Consider the following 26,687-nt stretch of genomic DNA (forward strand, 5'->3'; position numbering starts at 1 on the left):
TCCCCCTCCAGGTGACACGGGGGGGGGAATTCCGTGCCTCAGTTTCCCCCTCCAGGTGACACGGGGGGGGAATTCCGTGCCTCAGTTTCCCCCTCCAGGTGACACGGGAAGTGGGTCCGTGCCTCAGTTTCCCCCTCCATGTGACAATGGGGAAGGGTCCGTGGCTCAGTTTGCCTCTCGGGTGACATTGGGGGAGCTCCGTGCCTCAGTTTCCCCCTCCAAGTGACAAGGGGGGGAGTTCCGTGCCTCAGTTTCCCCCTCCAGGTGACATTGGGGGAAGTTCCGTGCCTCAGTTTCCCCCTCCAGGTGACAAGGGGGGAGTTCCGTGCCTCAGTTTCCCCCTCCAGGTGACAAGGGGGGGAGTTCCGTGCCTCAGTTTCCCCCTCCAGGTTACACGGGAAGTGGGTCCGTGCCTCAGTTTCACCCTGCAGGTGACAAAGTGGGGATTCCGTGCCTCAGTTTCCCTCCCCCTTTCCGCCCCCCCCCCCCCCCCACCCCCGGCGGACCCTCCCCCCCCACCACGTCACGGGTGGGGGAGGGGCTGCAGGTGTCGCCGCCAGCCCTCGCGACACCGGGGGGGGGACACGATCGGTGACACCCGCGGGGGGAGCAGCCGAGGGGGGGGGGGGGGGACGGGACCCCCAAAACTTCACCCAGGACCCCCCAAAACCCCCCCGGGACCCCCCAAACTTCACCCGGGACCCCCAGAACTTCACCCGGGACCCCCAGAACTTCACCCGGGACCCCCAAAACCCCCCGGGACCCCCAGAACTTCACCCGGGACCCCCAAAAACCCCCCCGGGACCCCCAGAACTTCACCCGGGACCCCCAGAACTTCACCCGGGACCCCCCAAAACTTCGCCTGGGACCCCCCAAACTTCACCCGGGACCCCCAAAACTTCACCTGGGACCCCCAAAACTTCACCCGGGACCCCCCAAACTTCACCCGGGACCCCCAAAACTTCACCTGGGACCCCCAAACTTCACCGGGACCCCCAAAATCCCCGCGGCGATGGCTGAGGGGGAAGGCGAGGACGATGTGCAGTTCCTGCGCACGGTGAGAAACTGGGGAGACTGGGAGGGAACTGGGAGGGGAACAGGGGGGGATACTGGGAGATACTGGGAGGGGATCAGGAGGGGAAACTGGGAGAACTGGGGGGAAACTGGGAGAAATTGGGGGGGGGAATACTGGGAGATACTGGGAGGGGAAAACTGGGAGAACTGGGGGGAAACTGGGAGAAATTGGGGGGATACTGGGAGATACTGGGAGAACTGGGAGGAAACTGGGAGAAATTGGGGGGATACTGGGAGGGGAAACTGGGAGAACTGGGGGGAAACTGGGAGAAATTGGGGGGGGGATACTGGGAGATACTGGGAGGGGAAACTGGGAGAACTGGGAGGAAACTGGGAGAAATTGGGGAGATACTGGGAGATACTGGGAGGGGAAACTGGGAGAACTGGGGGGAAACTGGGAGAAATTGGGGGGATACTGGGAGGGGAAACTGGGAGAACTGGGGGGAAACTGGGAGAAATTGGGGGGGATACTGGGAGATACTGGAGGGGAAACTGGGAGAACTGGGAGGAAACTGGGAGAAATTGGGGGGAATACTGGGAGATACTGGGAGAACTGGGAGGAAACTGGGAGAAATTGGGGGGGAATACTGGGAGATACTGGAGGGGAAACTGGGAGAAATTGGGGGGAAACTGGGAGAAATTGGGGGGATACTGGGAGATACTGGGGAGGAACTGGAGAGATTGGGATGGAAACTGGGAGAACTGGGGCGGGGATACTGGGAGATACTGGGAGGGGAAACTGGGAGAACTGGGAGAGAAGGACTGGGGGTACTGGGGGGATTTGGGGGAGCAGAACTGGGGATACTGGGAGAACTGGAAGGGAAACTGGGAGATACTGGGAGGTACTGGGATGAAATGGGGAGGGAAACTGGGGATACTGGGATGAACTGGGAAGGGAAACTGGGGATACTGGGATGAACTGGGAAGGGAAACTGGGAGGTACTGGGATGAACTGGGAGGGGGACTGGGAATACTGAGAGCTGTTGGGCGACTGGGGAGGGAAACTGGGGATACTGGGATGAACTGGGATGAACTGGGAGGGAAACCGGGGATACTGGGATGAACTGGGGAGGGAACTGGGGATACTGGGATGGACTGGGATGAATTGGGAGGGAAACTGGGGATACTGGGATGAACTGGGATGAACTGGGAGGGGAAACTGGGGATACTGGGATGAACTGGGAGGGAAACCGGGGATACTGGGATGAAGTGGGAGGGAAACTGGGGATACTGGGATGAACTGGGATGAACTGGGAGGAGCACTGGGAAGGGGGGGGGGGGTCACCGCACCCCTCCCCCCACCTGTCCCGGGCTCCCAAAAAGCAACACGGGGGGGGGGGGGAGGGGGAGCAGCTGCTGGGGGGGGGGAGGGGCGACACCAGATCCCCCCCCCAGGGGGCTCGGGGGGGGTGGGGTGGGGTGGGGGAGGGGCGTCCCAGTTGCTCTGTCCCAGTTTCTCCCAGTTCGGCCTCAAAATGAGAGCGGGGCTGGGGGGAATTGGGGGGGAGGGGGGCGAAGGGGTGGACCCCGGTGTGGGGGAGGGGAGGGGGGGAGGGGGGGAAATGCCGAGCTCGGCAGATTTTGGGGGGGGGGAGCGGTGGATTTCTGGGCAGCGGGAAACTGAGTCACGGAGCCGCCCCTCCTCCCCACCCCCTCCCCCCCCCCCATGGCATCCGCGGCCCGCGGGTGGAATCCGCCCCCTCCCCCACCCCACCCCCCCCCCCCCCCCCCCCGATTTCGGGGGGGCCCCGAGTGACGGGAGCAGGTGGGGGAGGGGGAGGGGGAGCCGAACTCCTGGGGGGGGGGGCGGAGGGGGGTCCTGAACCCCCAAAAAGGGTTTGGGGGCACCAGGGGGTCGTGACCCCCCAAAAAGGGTTTGGGGGGCACCCAGGGGGTCCTGAACCCCCAAAAAGGGTTTGGGGGGCAGCCAGGGGGTCCTGACCCCCCAAAAAGGGTTTGGGGGCACCCAGGGGGTCCTGAACCCCCAAAAAGGGTTTGGGGGGCACCCAGGGGGTCCTGAACCCCCAAAATTGGTTTTGGGTGCACCCAGGGGGTCCTGAACCCCCCCAAAAAGGGTTTTGGGGGGCACCCAGGGGGTCCTGAACCCCCCAAAAAAGGATTTGGGGGGCACCCAGGGGGTCATGACCCCCCAAAAAGGTTTGGGGGGCACCCAGGGCGTCCTGACCCCCCCAAAAAAGGATTTGGGGGGCACCCAGGGGGTCCTGAACCCCCAAAAAGGGTTTGGGTGGCACCCAGGGGGTCCTGACCCCCCCCAAAAAGGGTTTGGGGGGCACCCAGGGGGTCCTGACCCCCCAAAAAGGGTTTTGGGGGGCACCCAGGGGGTCCTGAACCCCCAAAAAGGGTTTGGGGGGCACCCAGGGGGGTCCTGACCCCCCAAAAAGGGTTTGGGGGGCACCCAGAGGGTCCTGACCCCCCCAAAAGGGTTTGGGGGGCACCCAGAGGGTCCTGACCCCCCAAAAAAGGGTTTTGGGGGCACCCAGGGGGTCCTGAACCCCCCCGAATGGTGTGGGGGGCACCCAGGGGGTCCTGACCCCCCAAAAAAGGGTTTGGGGGGCACCCAGGGGGTCCTGACCCCCCCTAGAATGGGTTTGGGGGCACCCAGAGGGTCCTGACCCCCCCAAAAGGGTTTGGGGGGCACCCAGAGGGTCCTGACCCCCCCAAAAAAGGGTTTTTGGGGGCACCCAGGGGGTCCTGAACCCCCCCGAATGGTGTGGGGGGCACCCAGGGGGTCCTGACCCCCCAAAAAAGGGTTTGGGGGGCACCCAGGGGGTCCTGACCCCCCCTAGAATGGGTTTGGGGGCACCCAGGGGTCCTGACCCCCCCTAGAATGGGTTTGGGGGCACCCAGAGGGTCCTGAACCCCCTAAAAAAGGGTTTGGGGGCACCCAGGGGGTCCTGAAACCCCCCAAAAAGGGTTTGGGGGCACCCAGGGGGTCCTGAACCCCCCCGAATGGTGTGGGGGGGCACCCAGAGGGTCCTGAACCCCCAAAATGGGTTTGGGGGGGCACCCAGGGGGTCGTGACCCCCCCAAAAAGGGTTTGGGGGGCACCCAGGGGGTCCTGAACCCCCATAAAATTTGGGGGGCACCCAGAGGGTCATGACCCCCCACAAAAGAGGGTTTGGGGGGCACCCAGGGGTCTCGATTTTGGGGTTCTGGGGGGTTCTGGGGGGCTATTTTGGGGTTCTGGAGGTTATTTTGGGGTTCTGGGGGTCATTTTGGGGTTCTGGTGGCTATTTTGGGGTTCTGGGGGTAGTTTTGGGGTTCTCTGGGGATATTTTGGGGTGCTGAACCCCCAGTTTTCCCCCCCAGGACGACGAGGTGGTCCCGCAGTGCCACCCCACCCCATAGGACAGAGCTTTTTTGGGGTTTTTTTGAGGTTTCTTTGGTTTTCTGGGATATTTTTGATTTCTGGTGGCTATTTTGGGGTTCTGGGGGTCATTTTGGGGTTCTCTGGGGATATTTTGGGGTTCTCTGGGGATATTTTGGGGTGCTGACCCCCCAGTTTTCCCCCCCAGGACGACGAGGTGGTCCTGCAGTGCCACCCCACCCTATAGGACACAGCTTTATTGGGGTTTTTTGAGGTTTCTTTGGTTTTCTGGGGATATTTTTGATTTCTGGAGGTTATTTTGGGGTTCTGGGGGTCGTTTTGGGGTTCTCTGGGGATATTTTGGGGTGCTGACCCCCCAGTTTCCCCCCCAGGACTACGAGGTGGTCCTGCAGTGCCACTCCACCCCATAGGACAGAGCTTTTTTGGGGTTTCTTTGGGGTTTTTTTGATTTCTGGTGGCTATTTTGGGGTTCTGGTGGCTATTTTGGGGTTCTGGAGGTTATTTTGGGGTTTCTGGGGGTTATTTTGGGGTTCTCTGGGGATATTTTGGGGTGCTGACCCCCCCAGTTTCCCCCCCAGGACGACGAGGTGGTCCTGCAGTGCCACCCCACCCCATAGGACAGAGCTTTTTTGAGGTTTCTTTGGGTTTTTTTTTTGTTTTCTGGGGGTTATTTTGGGGTTCTGGGGTTATTTTGGGGTTCTGGGGGTTATTTTGGGGTTCTCTGGGGATATTTTTGGGTGCTGACCCCCCACTTTCCCCCCCGGGACGACGAGGTGTTCCTGCAGTGCCACCCCACCCCATAGGACAGAGGTTTTTTGAGGTTTCTTTGGGGTTTTTTTGATTTCTGGTGGCTATTTTGGGGTTCTGGTGGTTATTTTGGGGTTCTGGGGGTCATTTTGGGGTTCTCTGGGGATATTTTGGGGTGCTGACCCCCCCGGTTTCCCCCCCAGGACGACGAGGTGGTCCTGCAGTGCACCACCACGCTGCTGAAGGAGCAGCTCAAGCTCTGCCTGTCGGTCGAGGGCTTCGGGAACCGCCTGTGCTCGCTGGAGGCCCACCTCCAACGCACAGGTGAGACCCCCAAAATTCGGGGGGGGACCCCAAAATTCGGGGAAAGGCCCGGGAGGCTGCGGGGACCCCAAACCTGGAGGGGTTTTGGGGGGGGTCTGAGGGAGGGTTTAGAGGCTGGGACAGCCAGAGTTGGGGTCTGGGGGAAACCCCTGAGGTTTGGGGTGGGTGCATGCGGCGTCCCAAGGGTGAGGGAGGGTCCCCCACGACCTCTGACCCCCCCGGTGTCCCCCCAGAATGTCCCCCCATGGCCCCTGAGCCCCCCGTTTGTCCCCAGAATGTCCCCCCCGACCTGGCCGTGTGCAGCTTCGTGCTGGAGCAGTCGCTGTCGGTGCGGGCGCTGCAGGAGATGCTGGCCAACAGCTCCGAGATCGGCAGCGAGGTGGGTCTGGGGTCCCACAGGGGATTTGGGGACCCCCCCGAGGGGATCTGGGGGGCCCTCGAGGTGCTTTGAGGTCCCTGACAGGGGATTCGGGGTCCCACGGGGCACTGGAGGTGGTTGGAGGTCCTGAAAGAGGGGATTTGGGGGTCCTCGAGGTGGGTCTGGGGTCCCAAAGAGGATTTGTGGGGCACAAGAGGTGGGTCTGGGGTCCCACAGGGGATTGGGGACCCCCCCGAGGGATCTGGGGGGCCCTCGAGGTGCTTTGAGGTCCCTGAGAGGGGACTCGGGGGTCCCACGGGGCACTGGAGGTGGTTGTGGAGGTCCTGAAAGAGGGGATTTGGGGGGCCCTCGAGGTGGGTCTGGGGTCCCAAGGAGGATTTGGGGGGCCCTCGAGATGGGTCTGGGGTCCAAGGAGGATTTTGGGGGGCACAAGAGGTGGGTCTGGGGTCCCAAGGAGGATTTGGGGGTCCTCGATGTGGGTCTGGGGTCCCACAGGGGATTCGGGGGGCACAAGAGGTGGGTCTGGGGTCCCAAGGAGGATTTGGGGGGCCCTCGAGATGGGTCCTGGGGTCCCAAAGAGGATTTTGGGGGCACAAGAGGTGATTTGGGGTCTTAAGAAGGGATTTTGGGGGGCTGGAGGGTGGATTTGGGGGGCCCGAGGGGTCCCAGGGGGCTCCAGAGGTGGGTCTGGGGTCCCCAAATCCTGGTCTGGGGTCCCACTGTGGATCTGGGGGGCTCTAGAGGGGATTTGGGGTCCTTTAGAGGGGATTTGGGGGGCCCTGGAGGGGTTTTAGGGGTTGCAGGGTTGGGTGTGGGGGTCTTGGAGGGGTTTTGGGGACACCTGAGGGGGTCCCGGAGGAGATTTTGGGGGGGTTTAGGATCCTGAGGGGTTCCTGGAGGAGTTTTTGGGGTCCTTTTTGGGGGTTTAGGATCCTGAGGGGTTCCTGGAGGAGTTTTTGGGGTCCTTTTTGGGGGTTTAGGATCCTGTGGGTTTCCTGGAGGAGTTTTTGGGGTCCCTTTTTGGGGTTTAGGATCCTGAGGGGTTCCTGGAGGAGTTTTTGGGGTCCTTTTTGGGGGTTTAGGATCCTGTGGGTTCCCTGAAGGAGTTTTTGGGGTCCTTTTTGGGGGTTTAGGATCCTGTGGGTTCCCTGAAGGAGTTTTTGGGGTCCTTTTTGGGGGGTTTAGGATCCTCTGGGGTTTTGGGTGTGGGGTCCCCAGTGTTTTTGGGGGGTCGCAGCCCCCCCGTGACCCCCCGTCTTCTCTCCCCCCCGCCCACCCAGGGGGTCGATCTGGATAAGTGGGTAGGTGCCACTGTGGTGTGGTGACCCCAAATCCTCATCCTCACCTTCATCACGCCCTTCCTCCTCCTCCTCCTCACCCACCCCCCCAAATTTTGGGGGGCTCCACCCATCCCGCATGGACCCCAGGGGTCCGGGTGTTGCCCCCCCTCCCCCCAATCCCATCCCATCCACAGCCCCCCCCAAATTCCGCATGGACCCCAAAGTGTGAGCGCGGGGGGGGGAGGAGCATGGGGGGACCCCAAAAGGGGGATCCCAAAAAGGGGGGGATCCCAAAAAAGGGGATCCCAAATCCCCCCATGGGCATGGGGGGGACCCCAAAAGGGGGATCCCAAAAAGGGGGGGATCCCAAAAAAGGGGATCCCAAATCCCCCATGGGCATGGGGGGGACCCCAAAAGGGGGATCCCAAAAAAGGGGGGGATCCCAAAAAAGGGGATCCCAAATCCCCCCATGGGCATGGGGAGAACCCAAAAATGGGGATCCCAAATCCACTGGGGATCCCAAAAAATTGGGGAGCCAGATGAGGGGTGACCTCGAAATTTGGGATCCCAATTTGGGGGAGCCCCAAAAGGGGGGATCCCAAATTCACTGGGGGGAACCCCAAATGGGGGGGATCCCAAATTCACCAGGGATCCCAAAAAATTGGGGACCCAGACGTGGCGTGACCCCGAAATTTGGGATCCAAAGTTGGGGGAAACCTCAATATGGGGGTGACCCCGAAATTTGGGATCCCAAATTGGGGGGGGGGGGGGGGGGCTGAAATTTGGGGTCCCAATTTGGGGGAAACCTCAATATGGGAAGCGCCCCCCCAGAATGGGAGACCCTCAATATTAAGGGGATCCCAAAAGTGGGGACCCTCAAATTTGTGGGGATTTTCAGTGGGGTGACCCCGAAATTGGGGACCTCCACAGGGGGGTGACCCCAATGGGGAGTGGGACCCTAAAATTGGGGGACCCCGAAATCAGGGGAGTCCTCAATTTGGGGGGGGGATCCCACCATGAGGGTGACCCCGACATGAGGGGGGGTCCAAGGCACGGTGCACCCAAAACGAGGGGGGTGCAATGCACAGGAGACCCCAACACGGGGGGACCCCAAAACAAGGGGGAGACCCCAAAACAAGGGGGCAGCGATGCACAAGGAGCAGTGTCTGAAACATGGAGCCCACAGGGGGCTTTTATGGGGTTCAAGCTGTTTTTTTGGGGGGTCCAGGAGGCCTCGGGGGGGTTTTGGGGTCCCTCCTTGACCCCCCTGTGCCCCCCCAAGTCCTCCCAGGGTGGGGGTCACCAGGACGCTGCTCTACGGCCACGCCATCCTGCTGAGACACTCGCACAGCGGCATGGTGAGTTTGGGGGGGCTCGGGGGGGGGGGGGTTGGGGGGCTCGGGGGCATTTGGGGGGCTCGGGGGATTTGGGGGGCTCGGGGGATTTGGGGGACCCCCAATAACCGCGGTGTCCCCCCAGTACCTGAGCTGCCTGACCACCTCCCGCTCGGTCACTGACAAACTGGCCTTCGACGTGGGGCTGCAGAAGGACGCCGCAGGTAAAGGGGGGACCCCGAGGGTTCCGGGGGTCCCCCCTGGTGGGGGGGGGGTGTTGGGTTTGGGGTGTTTTTGGGGGGCGCGGTTTTTGGGGTGCTGATTTGGGGTGCGCCCCCCAGGTGAGGCGTGCTGGTGGACGATTGCACCCGGCGTCCAAACAGCGCTCCGAGGGGGAGAAGGTTCGGGTGGGAGACGACCTGATCCTGGTCAGCGTGTCCTCGGAGAGATACCTGGTGAGAGGGGACACCTGGGACACGGGGGGACACCTGGGGACACCTGGGACACCTGGGACACCTGGGGACACCTGGGACACCTGGGACACGGGGGGACACCTGGGACACAGGGGGACACGGGGATCCCCTGAGCTGATCCTGGTCAGCGTGTCCTCGGAGAGATACCTGGTGAGAGGGGACACCTGGGGACACCTGTGACACCTGGGGACACCTGGGGACAACCGGGACACGGGGGGACACCTGGGACACCTGGGGACACCTGGGGACACCTGGGGACACGGGGGGACACCTGGGACACCTGGGACATGGGGATCCCCTGAGCTGATCCTGGTCAGTGTGCCCTCGGAGAGATACCTGGTGAGAGGGGACACCTGGGGACACCTGGGGACACCTGGGGACACCTGGGACACCTGGGACACCTGGGACACGGGGGGACACCTGGGGACACCTGGGACACCTGGGGACACCTGGGGACACCTGGGACACAGGGAGACACGGGGATCCCCTGAGCTGATCCTGGTCAGCGTGTCCTTGGAGAGATACCTGGTGAGAGGGGACACCTGGGGACACCTGGGGACACCTGGGGACACCTGGGGACACCTGGGGACACCTGGGACACCTGGGACACCCGGGGACACCTGGGGACACCTGGGACACGGGGATACCCTGAGCTGATCCTGGTCAGCGTGTCCTTGGAGAGATACCTGGTGAGAGGGGACACCTGGGGACACCTGGGGACACCTGGGACACCTGGGGACACGGGGGACACCTGGGACACGGGGGGACACCTGGGGACACCTGGGACACGGGGGGACACCTGGGACACCCTGGGGACACCTGGGGGACACTTGGGGACACCTGGGACATGGGGGGACACCTGGGACACCTGGGACACCTGGGGACACAGGGAGACACCTGGGGACACCTGGGACACGGGGATCCCCTGAGCTGATCCTGGTCAGTGTGTCCTTGGAGAGATACCTGGTGAGAGGGGACACCTGGGGACACCTGGGGACACGGGGGGACACCTGGGACACCTGGGGACACAGGGAGACACCTGGGGACCACGGGGGGACACCAGGATCCCCTGAGCTGATCCTGGTCAGCGTGTCCTCGGAGAGAGACACTTGGGGACACCTGGGGGACACCTGGTGACATCTGGTGACAGGTGTGTCACCTGTGTCACACCCGTGTCCCACCTGTCCCAGCACCTCTCCACGGCCTCCGGGGAGCTCCAGGTGGACGCCTCCTTCATGCAGACCCTGTGGAACATGAACCCCATCTGCTCGGGCTCCGAGGAAGGTGACACCTGAGGCACCCCAAATTTGGGTGGGGCCCTTTTGGGTGTCCCCAACACCCTGACACCCCCCCCACCACCCCAAAATGTCCCCTCAGGTTTTGTCACCGGCGGCCACGTCATGCGCCTGTTCCACGGCCACATGGACGAGTGCCTGACCCCCACGGCCCCCGAGCAGGGCGAGGAGCGCAGGTGGGGCTCTCCCCACTTTGTCCCCCCAAATTTGGGGTGGGGGGACACGCGGGGAGGGGGTCCCCAACTGGCTGTGACCTCCCCCACCTTTGTCACCCCCCCAGCAGCGTTGTCAACTACGAGGGCGGCGCCGTGTGCGCCCACGCCAGGTCCCTGTGGCGCCTGGAGCCCCTGCGCATCAGGTAGGGGGACACGGGGGGACGCGGGGTGTCACCACCCCCCAGGGACACTGGGGACACTCCGCGGGGTCCCCCCCGTGGAGCCCCAGTGAGCGTTTGGGGTCCTGGAGTGCCCCCAAGCTGTGTCCCTGTGCCATTGTGTCCTGTCCTGGTGTCACCTGTCAGCATCTCCTCGTGTCCCCACGTCGCTGTGACACACCTGCACGTCCTCAGCCTGTGTCCCCTGTGTCCCCATGACCCATCCCTGTGTCCCCTGTGTCACCCCATGTCCCTGTGACCCATCCTGTGCCACCCCATGTCCTCGTGTCCCCATGACCCATCCCTGTGTCCCTGTGATCCATCCTGTGCCACCCCATGTCCTCGTGTCCCCATGACCCATCCCTGTGTCCCTGTGTCCCTGTGACCCACCCCTGTGTCCCCTGTGTCACCCCATGTCCCTGTGACCCATCCTGTGCCACCCCATGTCCTCGTGTCCCCATGACCCACCCCTGTGTCCCTGTGACCCATCCTGTGCCACCCCATGTCCTCGTGTCCCCATGACCCATCCCTGTGTCCCCATGACCCATCCCTGTGTCCCTGTGACCATCCTGTGCCACCCCATGTCCTCGTGTCCCCATGACCCATCCCTGTGTCCCTGTGACCCATCCTGTGCCACCCCATGTCCCCTGTGTCCCCTTGACCCATCCCTGTGTCCCCTGTGTCACCCCATGTCCCTGTGACCCATCCTGTGCCACCCCATGTCCTCGTGTCCCCATGACCCATCCCTGTGTCCCTGTGTCCCTGTGACCCATCCTGTGCCACCCCATGACCCATCCCTGTGTCCCCATGACCCATCCCTGTGTCCCCTGTGTCCCCATGACCCATCCCTGTGTCCCCTGTGTCACCCCATGTCCCTGTGACCCATCCTGTGCCACCCCATGTCCTCGTGTCCCCATGACCCATCCCTGTGTCCCTGTGTCCCTGTGACCCATCCCTGTGTCCCTGTGTCCCCATGACCCATCCTGTGCCACCCCATGTCCCCTGTGTCCCCATGACCCATCCCTGTGTCCCTGTGACCCATCCTGTGCCACCCCATGTCCTCGTGTCCCCATGACCCATCCCTGTGTCCCTGTGTCCCTGTGACCCATCCCTGTGTCCCTGTGTCCCCATGACCCATCCTGTGCCACCCCATGTCCCCTGTGTCCCCATGACCCATCCCTGTGTCCCTGTGATCCATCCTGTGCCACCCCATGTCCTCGTGTCCCCATGACCCATTCCTGTGTCCCTGTGTCCCTGTGACCCATCCTCTGCCACCCCATGTCCTCGTGTCCCCATGACCCATCCCTGTGTCCCCTGTGTCCCTGTGACCCATCCTGTCCCACCCCATGTCCCCTGTGTCCTCATGACCCATCCCTGTGTCCCCGTGTCCCCATGACCCATCCCTGTGTCCCCTGTGTCCCCTGTGTCCCTGTGACCCATCCTGTGCCACCCCATGTCCCCGTGTCCCCATGACCCATCCCTGTGTCCCTGTGTCCCCATGACCCATCCCTGTGTCCCCTGTGTCACCCCATGTCCCTGTGTCCCCTGTGTCACCCCATGTCCCCTGTGTCCCTGTGACCCATCCCTGTGTCCCCTGTGTCACCCCATGTCCCTGTGACCCATCCTGTGCCACCCCATGTCCTCGTGTCCCCATGACCCATCCCTGTGTCCCCTGTGTCCCCGTGACCCATCCCTGTGTCCCCGTGTCCCCATGACCCATCCCTGTGTCCCTGTGTCCCTGTGACCCATCCCTGTGTCCTCGTGTCCCCATGACCCATCCCTGTGCCCCTGTGTCACCCCATGTCCCTGTGACACACCTTCATGTCCTCACCCTGTGTCCCCATGTCCCCCCGTGTCCCCATGACCCATCCCTGTGTCCCTGTGACCCATCCTGTGCCACCCCATGTCCCCTGTGTCCCCATGACCCATCCCTGTGTCCCCCATGTCCCCATGACCCATCCCTGTGTCCCCTGTGTCCCCATGACCCATCCCTGTGTCCCCTGTGTCACCCCATGTCCCCATGTCCCCATGACCCATCCCTGTGTCCCCTGTGTCCCCATGACCCATCCCTGTGTCCCCTGTGTCACCCCATGTCCCCATGTCCCCATGACCCATCCCTGTGTCCCCTGTGTCCCCATGACCCATCCCTGTGTCCCCTGTGTCACCCCATGTCCCTGTGACACACCTTCATGTCCTCACCCTGTGTCCCCATGTCCCCCCGTGTCCCCATGACCCACCCCCAATGTCCCCACCCCCCTGGTGACAGCAGTGTCCCCTCCCCGTGTCCCCCAGCTGGAGCGGGAGCCACCTGCGTTGGGGACAGCCCTTCCGCCTGCGCCACGTCACCACCGGCCGCTACCTGGCGCTGACCGAGGCCACCGGGCTGGCCATGGTGGAGGCCAGCGCGGCCAACACGCGCGTGGCCACCTTCTGCTTCCGGGCCTCCAAGGTGGGAGTGTCACCTGGATGTCCCCAACCTCCTCCTGGTCCCTGTCCTGGTCCCTGGAAATGTCACCTGGATGTCCCCAACCCTCTCCTGGTCCCTGTTCTGGTCCCTGTCCCTGGGAATGTCACCTGGGTGTCCTCAACTCTCTCCTGGTCCCTGTCCTGGTCCCTGTCCCTGGAAATGTCACCTGGATGTCCTCAACCCTCTCCTGGTCCCTGTCCCTGGGAATGTCACCTGGATGTCCCCAACCCTCTCCTGGTCCCTGTCCTGACCTTGTCCTGGTCCCTGTCCCTGGAAATGTCACCTGGATGTCCCCAACCTTCTCCTGATCCTCTCCCTGACCTTGTCCTGGTCCCTGTCCCTGGGAATGTCACCTGGATGTCCCCAACCTTCTCCTGATCCTCTCCCTGACCTTGTCCTGGTCCCTGTCCCTGGGAATGTCACCTGGATGTCCCCAACCTTCTCCTGGTCCTCTCCCTGACCTTGTCCTGGTCCCTGTCCCTGGGAATGTACCCCGGATGTCCCCAACCCTCTCCTGGTCCCTGTCCTGTCCCTGGAAATGTCACCTGGATGTCCCCAACCCTCTCCTGGTCCTCTCCTGGTCCCTGTCCCTGGAAATGTCACCTGGATGTCCCCAACCCTCTCCTGGTCCCTGTCCTGACCTTGTCCTGGTCCCTGTCCCTGGAAATGTCACCTGGGTGTCCCCAACCCTCTCCTGGTCCCTGTCCTGTCCCTGGGAATGTCACCTGGATGTCCCCAACCTTCTCCTGATCCTCTCCCTGACCTTGTCCTGGTCCCTGTCCCTGGAAATGTCACCTGGGTGTCCCCAGCCCTCTCCTGGTCCCTGTCCTGACCTTGTCCTGGTCCCTGTCCCTGGAATGTCACCTGGATGTCCCCAACCTTCTCCTGATCCTCTCCCTGACCTTGTCCTGGTCCCTGTCCCTGGAAATGTCACCTGGGTGTCCCCAGCCCTCTCCTGGTCCCTGTCCTGTCCCTGGGAATGTCACCTGGATGTCCCCAGCCCTCTCCTGGTCCCTGTCCTGTCCCTGGGAATGTCACCTGGATGTCCCCAGCCCTCTCCAGGTCCCTGTCCTGGTCCCTGTCCCTGGAAATGTCACCTGGATGTCCCCAACCTTCTCCTGGTCCCCACCCTGACCCTGTTCTGGTCCCTGTCCCTGGAAATGTCACCTGGATGTCCCCAACCTTCTCCTGGTCCTCTCCCTGACCTTGTCCTGGTCCCTGTCCTGTCCCTGGAAATGTCACCTGGGTGTCCCCAGCCCTCTCCTGGTCCCTGTCCCTGGGAATGTCACCTGGATGTCCCCAGCCCTCTCCTGGTCCCTGTCCTGTCCCTGGGAATGTCACCTGGGTGTCCCCAACCCTCTCCTGGTCCCTGTCCTGGTCCCTGTCCCTGGAAATGTCACCTGGATGTCCCCAACCCTCTCCTGATCCTCTCCCTGACCCTGTTCTGGTCCCTCTCCCTGGGAATGTCACCTGGGTGTCCCCAGCCCTCTCCTGGTCCTCTCCCGGACCTCGCTGAGCGTCCCCACCCCACTCCTTGCCCCCACACGGACCCCGCTGCCCCTCCTGACGCCCCCTGTGCCCCCCGGCCCCGCAGGAGAAGCTGGAGACGACCCCCAAAAGGGACATCGAGGGCATGGGGCCCCCCGAGATCAAGTACGGCGAGTCCCTGTGCTTCCTGCAGCACGGCGCCAGCGGGCTCTGGGTCACCTACGCCGCCCCCGACCCCAAGGCCCTGCGCCTCGGCCTGCTCAAGAGGAAGGTGGGACCCCCAAAATCCCCGGGGGGGGTCCCCAAAATCACCGAGGGGGGGCTGGGTGGGGGGGGTGGGAGTTTGGGGAGTTTTAGAGGGTTTTGAGAGCTCTGAGAGGCGCTAAGGTGGGTCTAGGAGGGCTTTGGGGGAGTGTTTGGGGTCTTCGGGATTTAGGAGGATCTTTGGGGTCTTTTGGGGTCCTCAGAATGTCCTGGGGGGGGCTTTGAGGGGGAGTTTTGGGGAATTTTGAGGCGTTTTGGGGGACTGTCAGCAGCGCTGGGATGGCTCTAGAGAGGCTCTGGAACGTTCTTTGAGACTTTTGGGGTCTCCGTGGGTTCAGGGGGTTCTCCGTGGGTTTGGGGGGGTCGCTGTGGGGTTGGGGGGTCCCTGGGGTTTGGGGGGCGTCTCTGGGGTTTAGGGGAGGGTCTCTGGGGGTTCAGGGGGGGTCTCTGGAGTTCGGGGAGATCGCTGTGGGTTCAGGGGGGTCTCTGGGGTTTGGGGGGCATCTCTGGGTTTAGGGGAGGGTCTCTGTGGGTTCAGGGGGGTCTCTGGGGTCCAGGGGGGGGTCTCTGGGGTTTTGGGGGTCCCCTGTGACCCCCCCCCCTTTGCCCCCCCAGGCCATCCTGCACCAGGAGGGGCACATGGACGACGCGCTGACCCTGAGCCGCTCCCAGCGCCAGGAGTCGCAGGCGGCTCGGATGGTCTTCAGCACCACGGGGCTCTACGGGGCCTTCATCAGGTCTGGGGGGTCCTGGGGAGGTCCTGGGGGGTCCTGGGGGATTTCTGGGGGGGTTCTGGGGGTGTCAGAAACTCCTGGGGGGATCAGAACCTTCTGGGGGCCATGGGGATGGTCTTCATCACCACGGGGCTCTACGGGGCCTTCATCAGGTCTGGGGGGTTCTGGGGGGGTCCTGGGGGGTCCTGAGGGAGTTCTGGGGGGTTCTGGGGGGTTCTGGGGGTGTCAGAACCTCCTGGGAAGTCCTGGGGGGTCAGAACCTTCTGGGGGCCATGGGGATGGTCTTCAGCACCACGGGGCTCTACGGGGCCTTCATCAGGTCTGGGGGGTCCTGGGGGGGTCCTGGGGGGTCCTGAGGGAGTTCTGGGGGGGTTCTGGGGGGGTTCTGGGGGTGTCAGAACCTCCTGGGAAGTCCTGGGGGGATCAGAACCTTCTGGGGGCCATGGGGATGGTCTTCAGCACCACGGGGCTCAATGGAGCCTTCATCAGGTCTGGGGGGTCCTGGGGGGTCCTGGGGGAGTTCTGGGGGGTCCTGGGGGAGTTCTGGGGGGGTTCTGGGGGGGTTCTGGGGTGGTCAGAACCTTCTGGGAAGTCCTGGGGGGGTCAGAACCTTCTGGGGGCCATGGGGATGGTCTTCAGCACCACGGGGCTCAATGGAGCCTTCATCAGGTCTGGGGGGTCCTGGGGGGGTCCTGGGGGGTCCTGAGGAGTTCTGGGGGGTTCTGGGGGGGGTTCTGGGGGTGTCAGAACCTCCTGGGGGGATCAGAACCTTCTGGGGGCCATGGGGATGGTCTTCAGCACCACGGGGCTCTACGGGGCCTTCATCAGGTCTGGGGGGTTCTGGGGGGGTCCTGGGGGGTCCTGAGGGAGTTCTGGGGGGGTTCTGGGGGGTTCTGGGGGTGTCAGAACCTCCTGGGAAGTCCTGGGGGGTCAGAACCTTCTGGGGGCCATGGGGATGGTCTTCAGCACCACGGGGCTCTATGGGGCCCTTCATCAGGTCTGGGGGGTCCTGGGGGGTCCTGGGGGGGTCCTGGGGGGTCCTGAGGAGTTCTGGGGGGGTTCTGGGGGTGTTCTGGGGGTGTCAGAACCTCCTGGGGGGATCAGAACCTTCTGGGGGCCATGGGGATGGTCTTCAGCACCACGGGGCTCTACGGGGCCTTCATCAGGTCTGGGGGGTCCTGGGGGGGTCCTGGGGGGTCCTGAGGAGTTCTGGGGGGGTTCTGGGGGTGTTCTGGGGGTGTCAGAACCTCCTGGGGGGGTCAGAACCTTCTGGGGGCCATGGGGATGGTCTTCAGCACCACGGGGCTCTACGGGGCCTTCATCAGGTCTGGGGGGTCCTGGGGGGGTCCTGGGGGGGTCCTGGGGGGTCCTGAGGGGGGTCCTGGGGGCATCAGAAACTTCTGGAGGGCTCTGGGGGGTCCTGGGGGGGGGGGGAGGAGTCAAAACCCTCCTGGGACGGGGGGGAGGGGGGGGTCCCATGGGAATATCCGGGGGGTCCTGGGGAGTTTCGGGGGTGTTGTTAGGGTGGTCCTGGTGGTCTGACCCCCCCCCCCCCATCGTCCCCAGGAGCCTGGACAGCCTCCAGGGCCGCCCCCGGGGGTCTCCGCCGCCCCCCCTGCCCATCGCCGCCGTCATCCTGAGCCTGCGGGACCTGATCGGGTACCTGGAGCCGCCGCCCCCCGAGCTGCGGCACGAGCAGCGCCAGGGCCGCCTGCGGGCGCTGCGGGCCCGCCAGAGCCTCTTCCAGCAGGAGGTGCGACCCCCGGGACCCCCCCCCAAACCTGGGAGGGGTGAAACTCGGGGTTAGAGGGTTAAACTTGGGGTTAGGGGGTGAAACTCGGGGTTAAGGGGCTAAACTGGGCGTTTAAAGGGTTAAACCTGTGCCCCAGGGTGAGTCTGGGGGCTTGGCCAGGTCCAGGTGATCCGAGGCCTCTTCCAACAGGAGGTGCGACCCCCGGGGACCCCCCCCCAAACCTGGGAGGGGTGAAACTCGGGGTTAAGGGGATAAACTCGGGGTTAAAGGGTTAAACTCGGGGTTAGGGGGTGAAACTGGGCGTTAAAGGGTTAAACCTGTGCCCCAGGGTGAGTCTGGGGGCTTGGCCAGGTCCAGGTGATCTGAGGCCTCTTCCAACAGGAGGTGCGACCCCCGGGACCCCCCCCAAACCTGGGAGGGGGTGAAACTCGGGGGTTAGAGGGTTAAACTCGGGGTTTAAAGGGTTAAACTCGGGGTTAGGGGGTTAAACTCGGGGTTAAAGGGTTAAACCTGTGCCCCAGGGTGAGTCTGGGGGCTTGGCCAGGTCAGGTGATCTGAGGCCTCTTCCAGCAGGAGGTGCGACCCCCGGGACCCCCCCCCCAAACCTGGGAGGGGTGAAACTCGGGGTTAGAGGGTTAAACTCGGGGTTAAGGGGTGAAAACTCGGGGTTAGGGGGTGAAACTCGGCGTTAAAGGGTTAAACCTGTGCCCCAGGGTGAGTCTGGGGGCTTGGCCAGGTCCGGGTGATCCGAGGCCTCTTCAGCAGGAGGTGCGACCCCGGGACCCCCCCCCAAAACCTGGGAGGCGGTGAAACTCGGGGTTAGAGGGCTAAACTCGGGGTTAAGGGGATATAAACTCGGGGTTAGAGGGCTAAACTCGGGGTTAAGGGGCTAAACTCGGCGTTAAAAGGGTTAAACCTGTGCCCCAGGGTGAGTCTGGGGGCTTGGCCAGGTCCAGGTGATCCGAGGCGTCTTCCAGCAGGAGGTGCGACCCCCGGGACCCCCCCCCAAAACCTGGGAGGGGTGAAACTCGGGGTTAGAGGGCTAAGCTCGGGGTTAGAGGGCTAAGCTCGGGGTTAGAGGGCCAAACTCGGGGTTAGGGGGCTAAACTCGGGGTTAGAGGGCGAAACTGGGCGTTAAAGGGTTAAACCTATGCCCCAGGGTGAGTCTGGGGGCTTGGCCAGGTCCAGGTGATCCAAGGCCTCTTCCAGCAGGAGGTGCGACCCCCGGGACCCCCCCCCAAAACCTGGGAGGGGTGAAACTCGGGGTTAGAGGGCTAAACTCGGGGTTAAGGGGATAAACTCGGGGTTAGAGGGCTAAACTCGGGGTTAAGGGGCTAAACTGGGCGTTAAAGGGTTAAACCTGTGCCCCAGGGTGAGTCTGGGGGCTTGGCCAGGTCCAGGTGATCTGAGGCCTCTTCCAGCAGGAGGTGCGACCCCCGGGACCCCCCCCCAAACCTGGGAGGGGTGAAAACTCGGGGTTAGAGGGCTAAACTCGGCGTTAAAGGGTTAAACTCGGGGATAGAGGGTTAAACTCAGGGTGAGTCTGGGGGCTTGGCCAGGTCCGGGTGATCCGAGGCCTCTTCCAGCAGGAGGTGCGACCCCCCGGACCCCCCCCCCAAACCTGGGAGGTTGCAGTGGGGTCGTGGAGGGTGTCGCGGAGTGGGGGGGGCTCGCAGTCTGGGGGTCCCGGGTGGGGCTCTAGGGGGGGGGTCCCAGGGTGGGTGTCCCAGTTTGGGGGTCCTGGGGTGGCTCTGGGGGGGGGTCCCAGGGTGGGTGTCCCAGTTTGGGGGTCCTGGGGGGGCTCTGGGGGGGGGTCCCAGGGTGGGTGTCCCAGTTCGGGGGTCCTGGGGGGCCTCTGGGGGGGTCCCAGGGTGGGTGTCGCAGTTTGGGGGTCCAGGGGTGGCTCTGGGGGGGGTCCCAGGGTGGGTGTCCCAGTTTGGGGTGCCGGGGTGGCTCTGGGGGGGGGGGGTCCCAGGGTGGGTGTCGCAGTTTGGGGGTGCAGGGGGTCCCACGGGCGGGGTCTGAGCGCCCCCCGGGCCGCAGGGGATGCTGACCCTGGTGCCAGTTTGGGGGTCCCAGGGTGGAGTGTCGCAGTTTGGGGGTCCTGGAGGGGCTCTAGGGGGGTCCCAGGGTGGGTGTCCCAGTTTGGGGGTCCCGGGTGGGGCTCTGGGGGGGGGTCCCAGGGTGAGTGTCCCAGTTTGGGGTGCCGGGGGGTGGCTCTGGGGGGGGGTCCCAGGGTGGGTGTCCCAGTTCGGGGGTCCTGGGGGGGCTCTGGGGGGGTCCCAGGGTGGGTGTCCCAGTTCGGGGGTCCTGGGGAGGGGTCCCAGGTGGGGTGTCGCAGTTCGGGGGTCCTGGGGGGGCTCTGGGTGGGTCCCAGGGTGGGTGTCCCAGTTTGAGGGTCCCCGAGGGGCTCTGGGGGGGGTCCCAGGGTGGGTGTCCCAGTTTGGGGGTCCCGGGTGGGGCTCTGGGGGGGGGTCCCAGGGTGGGTGTCCCAGTTTGGGGGTGCCGGGGTGTCTCTGGGGGGGGTCCCAGGGTGGGTGTCGCAGTTTGGGGGTTCCGGGGTGGCTCTGGGGGGGGGTCCCAGGGTGGGTGTCGCAGTTTGGGGTGCCGGGGTGGCTCTGGGGGGGGGTCCCAGGGTGGGTGTCGCAGTTTGGGGGTGCCGGGGGTCCCACGGGCGGGGTCTGAGCGCCCCCCGGGCCGCAGGGGATGCTGACCCAGGTGCCAGTTTGGGGGTCCCAGGGTGGGTGTCGCAGTTTGGGGTGCCGGGGGTGGCTCAGGGGGGGGGTCCCAGGGTGGGTGTCGCAGTTTGGGGTGCCGGGGGTGGCTCAGGGGGGGGTCCCAGGGTGGGTGTCGCAGTTTGGGGGTGCCGGGGGGTCCCACGGACGCGGTCTGAGCGCCCCCCGGGCCGCAGGGGATGCTGACCCTGGTGCTGAGCTGCATCGACCGCCTGAGCGCCTACAGCACCGCGGCGCAGTTCGGGGAGGCCGCGGGCGAGGAGGCGGCGGCCGCCTGGAAGGAGATCGTCAACCTGCTCTACGAGCTGCTGGGTGGGGCCGGGGGGCGGCTCTTGGGGGGCTGGGGGGCGGGATGCGGCGATGTGGGGCAGGTTCGGGGGGTTCTGGGGCAGGTACGGGGGGTTATGGGGCAGATATGAGCTGCTAGGGGGCAGATATGGGTGCTATGGGGCAGGTGTGGGTGCTATGGGGCAGATACGGGGGGTTATGGGGCAGATATGAGCTGCTAGGGGGCAGATATGGGGTGCTATGGGGCAGATGTCGGTGCTGTGGGGCAGATATGGGGTGTCTGGGGTAGGTGTGGGGTGTCTGGGGCAGGTGTGGGTGCTGTGGGGCAGATGTGGGTGCTATGGGGCAGATGTGGGGTGTCTGGGGCAAGTGTGGGTGCTGTGGGGCAGGTGTGGGTGCTATGGGGCAGATGTGGGGTGTCTGGGGCAGGTGTGGGTGCTATGGGGCAGATGTGGGGTGTCTGGGGTAGGTGTGGGTGCTGTGGGGCAGACGTGGGTGCTATGGGGCAGATATGGGGTGTCTGGGGCAGATGTGGGTGCTGTGGGGCAGATGTGGGTGCTCTGGGGCAGGTGTGGGTGCTGTGGGGCAGACGTGGGTGCTGTGGGGCAGGTGTGGGTTCTGTGGGGCAGGTGTGGGTGCTGTGGGGCAGACGTGGGTGCTGTGGGGCAGATGTGGGGTGTCTGGGGCAGGTGTGGGTGCTGTGGGGCAGATGTGGGTGCTCTGGGGCAGGTGTGGGTGCTGTGGGGCAGACGTGGGTTCTGTGGGGCAGGTGTGGGTGCTGTGGGGCAGGTGTGGGTGCTGTGGGGCAGACGTGGGTTCTGTGGGGCAGGACGTGGGTGCTGTGGGGCAGACGTGGGTGCTATGGGGCAGATGTGGGGTGTCTGGGGCAGGTGTGGGTGCTATGGGGCAGACGTGGGTTCTGTGGGGCAGGTGTGGGTGCTGTGGGGCAGGTGTGGGTGCTATGGGGCAGATATGGGGTGTCTGGGGCAGATATGGGGTGTCTGGGGCAGGTTGTGGGTGCTGTGGGGCAGGTGTGGGTGCTATGGGGCAGACGTGGGTGCTGTGGGGCAGGTGTGGGTGCTGTGGGGCAGACGTGGGTGCTGTGGGGTGTCTGGGGCAGGTGTGGGTGCTGTGGGGCAGACGTGGGTTCTGTGGGGCAGGTGTGGGAGCTGTGGGGCAGGGCTGACCCCCCCGTGCCCCCCCAGCCTCGCTGATCCGGGGGAACCGAGCCAACTGCGCGCTCTTCTCCACCAACCTGGACTGGCTGGTCAGCAAGCTGGACAGGCTGGAGGCCTCCTCGGGTCAGTGGGGCGGCCGTGGGGCTGGGGGCGGTTCTGTGGGGCTGGAGGGAGATGCTGGGGGGCTGAGAACCTTCCTATGGGGCTGAGAAGCCTCCTGTGGGGCTGGGGTGGATTCTGTGGGGCTGGGAGAGGGGCTGGGGGGATACTGTGGGTCTGGGGTCTCTCCCGTGGGTCTGGGGTCCCCCCACTGTGGGTCTGGGGTCCTTCCCGCTGTGGGTCTGACCCTGCTGTGGGGCTGGGGTCCCCCTCATGGGTCTGGGGTCTCTCCCATGGGTCTGGGTCCCCCCCACCATGGGTCTGACCCCACTGTGGGTCTGGGATCCCCCCCATGGGTCGGGGTCCCCCCCGTGGGTCTGGGGTCACTCCCATGGGTCTGGAGTCCCCCCCGTGGGTCTGGGGTCTCTCCCATGGGTCTGGGGTCCCCCCCGCTGTGGGTCTGAGCATGCTGTGGGTCTGGGGGTCCCCCCCGCCATGGGTCCGAGCATGCTGTGGGTCTGGGGTCCCTCCCTCTGTGGGTCTGAGTGCGCTGTGGGACTGACCCTGCTGTGGGTCTGGGGTCTCTCCCATGGGTCTGGGGTCCCCCCCACCGTGGGTCTGGGGTCTCTCCCATGGGTCTGGGGTCTCTCCCATGGGTCTGGGGTCCCCCTGCCGTGGGTCTGGCCCCGCTGTGGGTCTGAGGTCTCTCCCATGGGTCTGGGGTCTCTCCCATGGGTCTGGGGTCCCCCCCGTGGGTCTGGGGTCCCCCCTGCCATGGGTCTGACCCCGCTGTGGGTCTGGGTCTCTGCCATGGGTCTGGGGTCCCACCTGCCATGGGTCTTACCCCGCTGTGGGTCTGGGTCCCCCCCACTGTGGGTCTGGCCCCGCTGTGGGTCTGGGGTCCCCCCCGTGGGTCTGGGGTCCCCCCGGCGTGGGGTCTGACCCCGCTGTGGGTCTGGGGTCCCCCCCCGTGGGTCTGGGGTCCCACCTGCCATGGGTCTGGCCCCCGCTGTGGGTCTGGGGTCCCCCCCGCCGTGGGGTCTGGCCCCGCTGTGGGTCCTGAGTCCCCCCTGCCGTGGGTCTGGCCCCGCTGTGGGTCTGGGGTCTCTCCCATGGGTCTGGGGTCCCCACTGCCGTGGGTCTGGCCCCGCTGTGGGTCTGGGTCCCCCCCGCCGTGGGTCTGGCCCCCGCTGTGGGTCTGAGTCCCCCCTGCCGTGGGTCTGACCCCGCTGTGGGTCTGGGGGTCCCCCCCGTGGGTCTGGGGTCCCCCCGGCGTGGGTCTGACCCCGCTGTGGGTCTGGGGTCCCCCCCGTGGGTCTGGGGTCCCCCCCGTGGGTCTGGCCCCGCTGTGGGTCTGAGTCCCCCCTGCCGTGGGTCTGACCCCGCTGTGGGTCTGGGGTCTCTCCCATGGGTCTGGGGTCCCCCTGCCATGGGTCTGGCCCCGCTGTGGGTCTGGGGTCCCCCCCGTGGTCTGGGGTCCCCCCGGCGTGGGTCTGAGCGCGCCGTGGGGCGGCCCCACGCGCAGGCATCCTGGAGGTGCTGTACTGCGTGCTGATCGAGAGCCCCGAGGTGCTGAACATCATCCAGGAGAACCACATCAAGTCCATCATCTCCCTGCTGGACAAGCACGGCCGCAACCACAAGGTGGGCGGGGCCCAGGGGTGCCAGGTGTGCCCAGGTGTCCCCAAGTGTCCCCAGGGGTGGGCTCAGGTGTGCCCAGGTGTGCCCAGGGGTGCCCAGGTGTGCCCAGGTGTGCCCAAGTGTCCCCAGGGGTGGGCTCAGGTGTGCCCAAGTGTCCCCAGGGGTGCCCAGGTGTGCCCAGGTGTGCCCAGGGCTGGGCTCAGGGGTGCCCAGGTGTGCCCAGGGCTGGGCTCAGGGGTGCCCAGGTGTGCCCAGGGGTGGGCTCAGGGGTGCCCAGGGGTGGGCTCAGATGTGCCCAGGTGTACCCAGCTGTCCCCAGGTGTGCCCAGGTGTCCCCAGGTGTGCCCAGGTGTGCCCAGGTGTCCCCAAGTGTCCCCAGGTGTGCCCAGGGGTGTGCCCAGGTGTGCCCAGGTGTCCCCAAGTGTCCCCAGGTGTGCCCAGGGGTGCGCAGGGGTGTGCCCAGGGGTGCCTGGGTGGGCTCAGGGGTGCCCAGGGGTGCCCAGATGTGCCCAGGTGTGCCCAGGTGTGCCCAGGTGTCCCCAGGGCTGGGCTCAGGGGTGCCCAGGTGTGCCCAGGTGTGCCCAGGTGTGCCCAGGGTGGGCTCAGGTGTGCTCAGGGGTACCCAGGTGTGCCCTTGTGTGCCCAGGGGTGCCCAGGGGTGCCCAGGGGTGGGCTCAGGGGGTGCCCAGGTGTGCCCAGGTGTCCCCAAGTGTCCCCAGGGGTGCCCAGGGGTGCTCAAGGGTGTCCCCAGGTGTGCCCAGGGGTGCGCAAGGGTGTGCCCAGGGGTGCCTGGGCGGGCTCAGGGGTGCCCAGGGGTGCCCAGGTGTGCCCAGGTGTGCCCAGGTGTCCCCAGGGCTGGGCTCAGGGGTGCCCAGGTGTGCCCAGGGGTGCCCAGGGGTGCCCAGGGGTGGGCTCAGGGGTGCCCAGGTGTGCCTAGGGGTGGGCTCAGGTGTGCCCAGGGGTGGGCTCAGGGGTGCTCAGGGGTGCTCAGGGGTGCCCAGGGGTGCCCAGGGGTGGGCTCAGGGGTGCCCAGGTGTGCCCAGGGGTGCTCAGGTGTGCCCAGGGGTGCCCAGGTGTCCCCAAGTGTCCCAGGGGGTGCCCAGGGGTGGGCTCAGGGGTGCCCAGGTGTGCCCAGGTGTGCCCAGGTGTGCTCAGGTGTCCCAAGTGTCCCCAGGGGTGCCCAGGGGTGCCCAGGTGTGCCCAGGGGTGCCCAAGCGTGCCCAGGGGTGCTCAAGGGTGTGCTCAGGTGTGCTCAGGGGTGCCCAGGGGTGCCCAAGTGTCCCCAGGGGTGCTCAAGTGTGCCCAGGGGTGCCTGGGTGGGCTCAGGGGTTGCCCAGGTGTGCCCAGGTGTGCCCAGGTGTCCCCAGGGCTGGGCTCAGGGGTGCCCAGGTGTGCCCAGGGGTGCCCAGGGGTGCCCAGGGCTGGGCTCAGGGGTGCCCAGGTGTGCCCAGGGGTGCCCAGGGGTGCCCCAGGGGTGGGCTCAGGTGTGCCCAGGTGTGCCCAGGTGTGCCCAGGGGTGGGCTCAGGTGTCCCCAGGTGTGCCCAGGGGTGCCCAGGGGTGCCCAGGGCTGGGCTCAGGGGTGCCCAGGTGTGCCCAGGGGTGCCCAGGGGTGCCCAGGGGTGGGCTCAGGTGTGCCCAGGTGTGCCCAGGTGTGCCCAGGGGTGGGCTCAGGTGTCCCCAGGTGTGCCCAGGGGTGCCCAGGGGTGCCCAGGGGTGGGCTCAGGGGTGCCCAGGTGTGCCCAGGGGTGCTCAGGTGTGTCCCCAGGTGTCCCCAGGTGTCCCCAGGTGTGCCCAGGTGTGCTCAGGTGTGCTCAGGTGTCTCCAGGTGTGCTCTTAGTTGTGCCCAGCTGTGCCCAGCTGTCCCCAGGCATGCCCCAGGGGTGTGCCCAGGTGTCCCCAGGTGTCCCCAGCAGTCCCCAGCTGTCCCCAGGTGTCCCCAGCTGTCCCCAGGTGTCCCCAGGTGTCCCCAGGCGTGCCCAGGTGTGCTCAGGTGTGTCCCCAGGTGTCCCCAAGGTGTCCTCAGGTGTCCCCAGGTGTCCCCAGGTGTGCCCAGGCGTGCCCAGGCGTGCTCAGGTGTGTCCCCAGCTGTCCCCAGGTGTGCTCAGGGGTACCCAGGTGTGCTCAGGTGTGTCCCCAGGTGTCCCCAGGTGTCCCCAGGTGTGCTCAGGGTGTGCTCAGGTGTGTCCCCAGGTGTCCCCAGGTGTGCTCAGGTGTGTCCCCAGGTGTCCCCAGCTGTCCCCAGGTGTGCTCAGGTGTGTCCCCAGGTGTCCCCAGGTGTCCCCAGCTGTCCCCAGGTGTCCCCAGGTGTCCCCAGGTGTGCCCAGGCATGCCCAGGTGTGCTCAGGTGTGTCCCTCCAGGTGCTGGACGTGCTGTGCTCGCTGTGCGTCTGCACGCCGTGGCCGTGCGCTCCAACCAGAACCTGATCACCGAGAAACCTGCTGCCGCGCCGCGACCTCCTGCTGCAGACCGGCATGGTCAACTACGTCACCAGGTGCGCCCGGGGGGCTCCGGGGGGGTCCTGGGGGGCCTTGAGAGGCCGAGGGGGTCCTGAGGAGGGGAGTTTTGGGGGGTTTGGGGGGTTTTGAGCCATTTCCAGGTAGTCTGGAGGTGGTTGAGGTGCACCTGAAAGCTCTTGAGATGTTTCTAGAAGAACTTGGGGACACCTGTGGGGGTTTCGGGGGGTCCTGGGGGGTTCCAGGTGGTGGTGGGGTCCTGGGGAGGGGAGTTTTGGGTGGGTTTGGGGGGTTTTGAGCCATTTCCAGGTAGTCTGGAGGTGGTTGAGGTTCTTCTGGAAGCTCTTGAGATGTTTCTAGAAGAACTTGGGGACACCTGTGGGATTTTGGGGGGTCCTGGGAGGCTCCAGGTGGTGGGGGGTCCTGGGGAGGGGAGTTTTGGGGGGTTTGGGGGGTTTTGAGCCATTTCCAGGGAGTCTGGAGATGGTTGAGGTTCTTCTGGAAGCTCTTGAGATGTTTCTAGAAGAACTTGGGGACATCTGTGGGGGTTTTGGGGGTCCTGGGGGGCTCCAGGTGGTGGTGGGGGTCCTGGGGAGGGGAGTTTTGGGGGGTTTGGGGGGTTTTGAGCCATTTTCCAGGTAGTCTGGAGGTGGTTGAGGTTCTTCTGGAAGCTCTTGAGATGTTTCTAGAAGAACTTGGGGACACCTGTGGGGATTTTGGGGGGTCCTGGGAGGCTCCAGGTGGTGGGGGGTCCTGGGGAGGGGAGTTTTGGGGGGTTTTGGGGGGTTTTGAGCCATTTCCAGGTAGTCTGGAGGTGGTTGAGGTTCTTCTGGAAGCTCTTGAGATGTTTCTAGAAGAACTTGGGGACACCTGTGGGGATTTTGGGGGGTCCTGGGAGGCTCCAGGTGGTGGGGGGTCCTGGGGAGGGAGTTTTGGGGGGTTTGGGGGGTTTTGAGC

At 65.2% G+C, this 26,687-nt stretch overlaps 1 protein-coding gene across 1 annotated transcript; it reads left to right on the forward strand.

Moving 5' to 3' along the window:
- Positions 1 to 997: 997 nt before the first annotated feature.
- On the forward strand, positions 998 to 25,768 carry LOC137465952 (ryanodine receptor 1-like; the record flags this gene model as incomplete). The annotated part of the gene is given in 22 exon segments (XM_068177915.1): positions 998 to 1,057; positions 5,374 to 5,475; positions 5,477 to 5,494; positions 5,769 to 5,873; positions 8,436 to 8,456; positions 8,458 to 8,511; positions 8,633 to 8,711; positions 8,829 to 8,848; positions 8,850 to 8,942; positions 10,151 to 10,244; positions 10,338 to 10,431; positions 10,539 to 10,613; positions 12,921 to 13,077; positions 14,690 to 14,854; positions 15,463 to 15,584; positions 17,148 to 17,334; positions 20,246 to 20,381; positions 21,563 to 21,658; positions 23,160 to 23,278; positions 25,635 to 25,665; positions 25,668 to 25,708; positions 25,710 to 25,768. Coding segments are annotated over 22 exon segments (1,913 nt in total), but the record flags the coding sequence as incomplete, so codon positions are not given.
- Positions 25,769 to 26,687: the final 919 nt, after the last annotated feature.

Source organism: Anomalospiza imberbis, unplaced genomic scaffold, assembly GCF_031753505.1.
Source record: "Anomalospiza imberbis isolate Cuckoo-Finch-1a 21T00152 unplaced genomic scaffold, ASM3175350v1 scaffold_1206, whole genome shotgun sequence".
NCBI classification, from domain to species: domain Eukaryota; kingdom Metazoa; phylum Chordata; class Aves; order Passeriformes; family Viduidae; genus Anomalospiza; species Anomalospiza imberbis.